Below are 8148 nucleotides of genomic sequence, written 5' to 3' on the forward strand. Positions count from 1 at the left end.
TAAAGCCTGACAGTGTGGCTTTCCAGTCATGACCATCCCTGTCATGTGGCAACATTAAACAAGGGCATGAGGGCAGCTTCAGGGTGTAAGAGCTCTGCTGGGCATTAAGGCAGAGACCGGGTCTGCTAGAGAGGAAAGGTGGACAAAGTGTTTATAGTCGTGCCTGTTAAGTTCTGCACAGAACCTTGCAGGGCCTCTTAACATGCCATGTGAGAGGGAGCTGGCGTTCAGGTGGCGCTTTGCACAGATAAGACTGTACAGCATTCCAGCTGGAGATACTTTGCATTACCGGGTGCATTTTAAAAGATGCAGAGATCCAGCTGGATTTTTATATTCTGGCTTGTTGCTAGCTGGACTGACATTTAGAAATATTTTCTGGTGAAGCTCGCTCAGCCTGAAAGCCATGGGGAAAAAAACAAGTGTGGAGCTTAACCACAAACCTGTGTGTAATGAACACAAATGTGCAGAAAGGGTAACCAGCACTGGCCGTAATCTCAGACAGGACACTAGCAAGCTTACGATGATCTGGTAACCGCATGGATACAGCGAGAAACAGGGCATTAAGCCACAGACCGTCTGATGCTCTGATAGCCTGTTTTGGTGGGAGCAGCCTCCTGACCGAACAGATCAGTGATCTGATTGCATACAAGAGACACAGACCCTTGGGAAAGGCCCCAGCCATCACCACTTACACAGAGCTCACACCTTCTCCTGAAACACGGAGTCAGATATGGGCAGCCGAAGCAGTAATTCAGGCGGGAAGAGGAATTAATGGTCTGATCAGGTCTAGTAAGTGGGAAGACACCGGACTAAAACAAGTTGGCACACTTCAGACCTGCATCAAGGCCGGTTAGAGGAACAGACACACGTTTCCAGCAGGTTATACTTTCCACACTCCTATTTGTTCACCTACCCGGCTATTTTGCTTCCTCATCTCAGCAGAAATTGAGAAACTGTCTGGTGAGAATTCGGGTAATCCGGTAAAAGCAATATCTATTTCTCCTTGAACGGGCTTCCCGTAGGTATACCTGTGTCAAAGGGGAGAAACATTCAGTTGAGGACTGGTTGCTTCAGCACAAATATTGATCCAGGCCACCCCCCATCCTCACCAAGGGGTAGTGAAGCCTGGGAGAGCTTTGTACCTTGTTTGCCCAGTAACTTCAACTCACCCCTCAAGATCAGTTTGCATACATCTCCACCCATTACACCCAGCATCCTTCAGCCTCACGGTAAACGACCAGGTGCGAGAATTATCCTGTTGCAGGGAGTGATCTATCTCCCCCAACCACAAGGTAGTGCAAGAACATCATACTGGAAGGCCACTTCTCAGCTGTGGGCAATCTGGAAGCAATTGTGGAGTCAAAGGCCAGAGATGACAACAGTATCATGTACTCACTTGCCACAGACTTTCACTTGAAATTCCTCATCCGCTGTACTGATAAATGGAGGGTGCTCAATATTTATTTCAAATTTTTTCAGCACTGCATAGAAGAAAGGAAGGTAAGGATGGAGGGAAAAAGCCAGTACTGAGTATGGCCACTGACTTTAAGTTCTGTAATAGCTGCAGTCCAGGTGGGGGGAAAGACAGTAATGTCCCCATCATGTTAAACCATAACATCGCCATGCTGCAAAAGGGGTTACTCCCTCAGCCACACCACCCTCTAGCTGCTCCTACAGTTGCACACGAGACTGCTTTCTACTTCAGCTCAGTCAAACATGAACACTTTAAATGGCACAGAGATTTGTCCTTACCGACATGACTGCAATTGAGAGGGCCTGAGGCATGATGCCACTTCCTATTGTGGCAGCTGACTGGAGTGGATAGTAAACCTAGCCTAGAAGAGGGTGACAATGAGCAGCAGAAAGTGCTCATCACAGGGCCCAGCCACAGCTAGAACCAGATGTCAGACTACAGCTTCTCCTTTGACCTTATGCAGCTGCAGAACCTCCAGCACAGCATGGGAAGTGTGCATAGGACCCGTCTGTCTCTGTCCCCAGCCTGCTGCTCTCCGAGAGCAAAAGGTCTAACGAACATGACTGCATTGCCCTGCTCTCTTCTCCAGCTACCCACACTGCTTTTCCCTCATTTTTTGTTGTCCAAGTCTCACCATATTCATCAACAATGAAGAATTTTTGAGCCGTGTCTTGCTGCACTGAGATGGTGTACTGCCCAAGGGGTGCTTCAAAGGCCAGAGGGAAGGATAGATCCACAATGCCGTGTCTTGGCTTTACATTCAGCCACTCAGCAATACGGTTGTATTCGGGATCCTATTTGGGAAAGGACATGCAGAGCCACCAAGTCACACTGGGAGCATGGATACCTGGCAGGTGCAGCAATACTCAGGCACAAGAAGGCATGCCCCGGTACAGAGGATGCCAGATCACCAGGAGGGAATCCTTCTTCTCCCTCCTGTACCCTTTAATTAAACTTCCAAATTGCAAAAGCTGCCAAGTACAGTAAAGCTACCGGGAATTGGTAACGCCATAACCCGTGCTGCGTCTAGTGAGCGTGTAGCCTTGTGCTTCGTGCTCTGTGCAGTCAAGGTGTTGGGCAAAGTTTTAGTTTTTCAGCTATGTGCATCACAGAGGTGCTGGTTTTGATGAAGAACCCAGGCCAGCCAGGTAGAAAAGACTTCAGCTGAACCTGAACCTGAATCTTATGAGGTCACATTGGTGGCACAACTCACACAACAGGAGTGAAAGAGCACAGGAGAAGAGACAGACATCTCCCTTTGGTCAGTTCTTTGTCACTTACCTGCAGCCATATCTCGGAATACTGTAAAAACAAGAGAAACACAAGCTCAGTTTTGTACAGAACAAAACGGTATCTATGTGAACTGGTATTAATACTGGTATTAATAATAACTGCCTGACATGGGCCCCTGACCAGAAAGTTCTGGCCCATCCAGAACCCGCACTAGATCTCTTCCTTCGTTTGTGCTTTCACCAATCTTTGTTTTTTTTTCTGCAATCTTTCTCCAAGGCACCAGTAGATGAGTGGTTTCCCTTCAAAGATTGTTTATCCTTATGGTTTAACAGGCATGAAAGGAGATGTATCTTTCATGAGCCTCTCAGTGTGTCTCATGCTGAGGTTCCTGCTTCTAGAGAAGCACAACGTGATACTCACCTCATTTTTCATGACCGTAAGGTCCTCATCAAGGTTCACAATTCGGAATTTCACTGGAGATATAAAGAAAAGGATAGTAAAGCGTTCTGGCTGCCACATGTCCTTGCACAAACCTGCTTCTCCTTTTGTATGCTCCACTATTTATGTCTGTCTGTATTCAGGTCTTTCCCAAACAGCCCTCCTCAGCATATCCCACCCCACAGGACTTTGACTGGGAGGTTTATATGTAGCTGTGGGCTCTAGGAACTCAATCCCTCTACCCGGGAATATTACAATGAGGTGTTAAACAGTGGGGTTGGTCTGTCTGCAGTTTGTTCATGTTGTGAAGACTGTGAAGTAACTCCCTCCATTTCCACAGCTTGAAACTGTTGCTCTAGGTTTTACTCAAATATTAACAACAGTCTTCAAAAACCAGCAAGAAATAGTCAACTGTCCTTGACAGCTTTTCCTTTTAGGTCTCGCCAGAAGTACTTCACCAAAACAACATCCAGGAGCAGCAGGCTAGGCATTTGGTGCAGCACAGCTCAGAGAAGAATATCCTGACTCAAACTGTTCCTGGAAACATCTGATAATAGAGATCTGTTCTCTTTCATCTCCAACAAGATTAGCTTGCTGCACTTGGTGAAATCTTCCCCTAGATGTGGCTGCTACCTTGACCCTTCCCTCCTCATTTCTGTATACCACCTTCTTGCCTTACCTGTTTCTCCAGGTTTGTATAATTCCTTGTCTGTTTCTACCAGAATTACATTCTTCTGAGGCTTGATCAGAACCTTCTTGCTACCCTCAAAGAGCACATTGTCCCCGCTGTGGATCAAGACATGCAGAAAAACCACCGCCTCTAGCTGTCAGGTTAAAAAAGCCAAACTGCTTAAGAATACAAGTAGCTTGAATGAGAAACAGAAGCACCTGTGCTACCAAAATCTCCAATGACCCTCTCCTCCCTTCCCCTCCTTCGATTTAGCTCTCTCCTTTCCCTAGTCAGCCTCCTCTGTGCCACCCAGCTTCCTCATTCTCTCTTCTCTGCCCTTCTCCTTGTCACATTTGCCTCTTTCCACATTTCTTTCTCCCCTTTACTATCCTTCCCACCCTGCATCTCCAACATTAACATGGATGGCTCAGATGCAGGAGATGCTGAAGCCCTCTAGTTCGTAAGAGGAGAGGCAGCCAAGAGAGGTGTCTTACCTGTGACATGGAATCATCTTCGTTCTCGGGAATGAACGCTGGCACCTGGGTTGATTGATACAAGGAAATGGAAAAGAAATTTGTCAGAGACTTTGCATCTTATCCCAGATGTTAGACATCATCTCAGTGTTAAAAAATATTCAAACTTCAGTCTCCAAATTCCACTGTATGACTCTGTCTCTAACCTGCTTGTCATTACAGGGAGAAGAAGCAGTCACTGCCTGTCTCTTGTTCACGAACCTAAGAGTGAACCAACTGATTTGTCATTCTCCCACCTCACATAAATGTGAGATTTTTATGAAACCAAGAAAAAACATGGGGAAGTCAGATCTGGAGCTGACCAAGAGAGTAACGGGAGATGAGACGCTGATCAGGCAAAACCAGGACATCTCAGTATCAAGAAGACAGAGGTCACCAGGCAAAAAGTTTTGGTTTGGGATGGGGTTTTTTTGGTTTTTTGTTTGTTTTGGGTTTGTTGGGTTTTGCTGGTTTTTTGTTTTGTTTTGTTTTTTTGCTAACAGAGACTTCCTTGGCTTTCCAGAGCCAGGACTTGCTCTCTCCTAAGGGCTGGCACCAAACATTTAGTTAATCATTGTCTTGTTGATGCAAGAACCAGAAGTGACTTCAGCCCTTTCTTGAGTTCTGCTGAATCTGCAGGACAGTCAGGGCATAGGCATGGTGACTTTGCACGCTACTGAGGAAGACAGGGGCCGTTGGTAGAACCCCAGCACCATGGCTTTCCAGAAATGTACGTGAAGGTCCTGTAGTTGTGCCCCAGCCTCAGGGTGTCTAGTTAAAGTAACCAGAGCAGCAAAGTTGCAATGACAGGAACACAAGCCACCCAAGAAATATCCAGACTACCTAGGTGAAATTCATTTTATTGTGGGTTCATGGCCAGCACTATCCGTCACAGCTAAATTAAAGCAAGCTCAATGTCTGTGCAGAAATGCAACCATGTCTTTCAATATAGATGCAGCTTTAGAATAGAATGGTCCTCTCGGAGCTGTAGGGGCAGGCTTCTGAGGAAGCAAGGATGGAAAGTCTTTATGCCCAATGCACTGGCTTGCACTGTGATGTACAAACACTTTTAGGGACTAAACAAAGAACGTCAGTGTTTTCCAATGGGTTTTTAAGTCGCATGAAATGGGATGATACAGATCAAAAGAACAGGTTTTTAACTACACAGGAAAGATTCCCTGCTTTGCTAGGCCCCAGGACACTGCTGTATGTTGTCTGGCACTGGTAGGGAAATACATTTAACCTCCTTGCAGCCCATGTCAAGGCAAAGGACAGTGTGTCTAGAGAAATGCAAGGCTGCAGTCTGAAGTGAAGGTGAGAGCATCTACTGCCAAATTGGAAGCCACAGCTACACTCACCTGGAAGTTGATGCACTGAAAAGTGCCTGGCTTCTCCACATCCTGTTCCACCAGTGTGTGATTCTGGGTTGTCATCTGCAAGGTGACAGTCAGGTGGACAGCCTCAGTCAGAGAGATGAGGTGAATACAGAGCTTCTCCTCTTGGGCATGGTGGATGACAGCAGGAAACACCACCATATAGTACCTAGAAGAGAGCAGGACATGTTCAAAAACAATTCAGAGACTGAGGTGGACAGGCCAGAATTCATTTCTGCTACTTTCATGACGAGGTAGACCAGGGATCAGAAATGTCTGGAGGCCTATAGTGAAGGAACTACAGCGCAGTAACTTCTCCATACCATTTGCATCATGCCCAGTGTGGAACTAGAGAGGTCTGATAGCCGTCTGTCACTACCTTGCCACCAGCCAGTACACAGCTGCCCGGTGTACAATACTCCAATTGCGAATACACAGAGCGAGACTGTGTGAGGAATGAAGCTGAAGACTCAGTGGCTGAGGCATAAGGCTTCAGTCCTCACACCAAATTTCACTCCCACCAGCACAGGATGAACAGAGGCAAAATTGGTGGCTTCAGTAGCTTTGTGGTGTGTGCAGCGCAGTGCCCGCACAAGCAAATACCAGGGCCTTCACCTGCGGAGATCTCAATGTCCTGTGCTCCCGTGGGACTCAATAGGAGCTGCTTCTGCTCAGCCTCACTGAGAACAAGGTACCCGCAAGTTGAGCTCTGTGATGCTAAACAGTGCAGCACCTCAGCACCACCCTTCAATGACAGTCCCTTCCACCAAGCCCCCCAAAATGAAAAAGGAGGTAATCTCACGGTTCCAGGCTTGCTGCAGCTGCAACGGGGAATAGGGTCAGAGCTAAGAGGAGCACTGATACTCCCATTGCTTGGGACAGCCGGGTGACAAGATCCACATAGGATGACAGAACTGCCTGTACTGATGGGCTGGAGCAATGCTAAACACCCCCCTCAGATGTTCCCAAGTCCAAAGAGTGGAGGAGCTGATATATGGAGATGGTATCTCTTCCAGGCTGATGACCTTAGCTAATGTTTACTTGCTTCCACCAAGCAAAGTAAAGGCCACAAAGCACAGTTCTCCACCCACCCTCAGATGGTATTCCAGGCCATGGGGTGCCAGCACTGAGAGGGAGATGTGGTGTGGGTGACCTCAGTAACCCAGGCTGAAGGGGACTTAGGAGAAAAACTCATCTCAGTTGTGGCTGGTCTGGATCCTGGCTGCAGCATCCCATGAGAGCCAAAGATGCACAACAGCTACAGTCCTCAGCATCTCAGCTTTTTTGTAAAAAACATCCTCAGTACTCTGTGCATCTTAGTGATATTCTCTTTGTCCGGTATTTATTCAGAGCTTGGAGTGAAAGTCCTTCAAATCAGCTCCATTCCCTGCGTTACTACCTCCATCCAGGCATCCATCCCAGCCTTGTCTGATCGTCCTGGGTGCAGAACATTTACCAGGGCTGCCACCCACTGCCAACTCCCCTCATAGCTCACTGTGAGGCCTTTCCAAATAAAGTGAGGCATTTTAAGTCCCCACATATTTCAGCAAATCTCTACTTTACATCCCCCCAAGCCAGACGCCTGGTTTTCTGCCAGCTTCCTCCAGCCACAAGGTAATCCTACACTGACGCCACCACCCACCTCCTCCAGACTCTTCTCAGGCACTGCAACCTTCTATTTGCTTTTCCTGGGTGGCAGCAGTGAGGTGAACAGGGCTTGGATGTATTTGCTCTCTAGGTACAACCTCTTTTGAAGGTGGATGTCCTCATCCATCTATGGTCCCATCTGTGTTTTTGCAGAGCATAACCAAAGGTACACAGTATAGAGTGAATTTGCCATCCACGTACTCTTTGCTCTCAGCTGAAGCAATCCTTTGGATTTACTTTGGCGCAGTCCTTGTATGCGTGCTTAGCATCTGACCTCTTACTGCACAGTCTGATGTAACAGCACTGACATTGCAGGTTTAAAGAACTGTATGTCACTGTTCTGGGAGCATATTTGATTCTTCAAAACTAACAGGGTTTTGAGTTCAAGCCTAAACTAGCAGGACAAAACCCAATCCAAGTTCTGTCTGATCTCAGAAACGCTCCCCATGGCTCTGAAGTTAAATGGGAACAGATAGGCAATGAAAAAGCCAGGTCTGGCTGGAAGCTACAGGGCAGGAGTGAAATCTGAGTAAGAAGTAAATAATACATAAAAAAGAAGCTCTATGGAAAAATAACCCTGAAGCAAAATCCACTGACATCACAAAGAATTAATTTGTCCCAGGATGTTTCTGATGAAATCCTGGTAAAGGCACCTTTTTAAAAATGGTCCCTGTACCAAATGTAGTACCGGAGCAATCCTGCCAACATTAGCTGTGCTGCATAAAACAGAACAAGACATCTCCCAGAGAAATACCAACGAGCCTCACAAAACCTCAAGGCAACAGCCTTTGCTGTGTAGGG

At 47.0% G+C, this 8148-nt stretch overlaps 1 protein-coding gene across 1 annotated transcript in view; it reads right to left on the reverse strand.

The window, feature by feature from the left end:
- Positions 1-6570, reverse strand: part of LOC104490576 (alpha-2-macroglobulin-like protein 1) — a gene marked incomplete at its 3' end in the record, with an annotated part of 39708 nt that extends 33138 nt beyond the window's left edge. Inside the window, exons 1-9 of the mRNA XM_010132876.1 lie at positions 6503-6570; positions 5686-5869; positions 4310-4354; positions 3825-3969; positions 3128-3180; positions 2756-2776; positions 2109-2268; positions 1397-1481; positions 914-1028 (exon numbers count right to left, since the gene is read on the reverse strand). Coding sequence (XP_010131178.1) covers positions 914-1028; positions 1397-1481; positions 2109-2268; positions 2756-2776; positions 3128-3180; positions 3825-3969; positions 4310-4354; positions 5686-5869; positions 6503-6570 — 876 coding nt within the window. The remainder of the gene's footprint in view (positions 1-913; positions 1029-1396; positions 1482-2108; positions 2269-2755; positions 2777-3127; positions 3181-3824; positions 3970-4309; positions 4355-5685; positions 5870-6502) is intronic.
- Positions 6571-8148: the final 1578 nt, after the last annotated feature.

Source organism: Buceros rhinoceros, unplaced genomic scaffold (genome assembly GCF_000710305.1).
Source record: "Buceros rhinoceros silvestris isolate BGI_N320 unplaced genomic scaffold, ASM71030v1 scaffold11433, whole genome shotgun sequence".
Classification (NCBI taxonomy): domain Eukaryota; kingdom Metazoa; phylum Chordata; class Aves; order Bucerotiformes; family Bucerotidae; genus Buceros; species Buceros rhinoceros.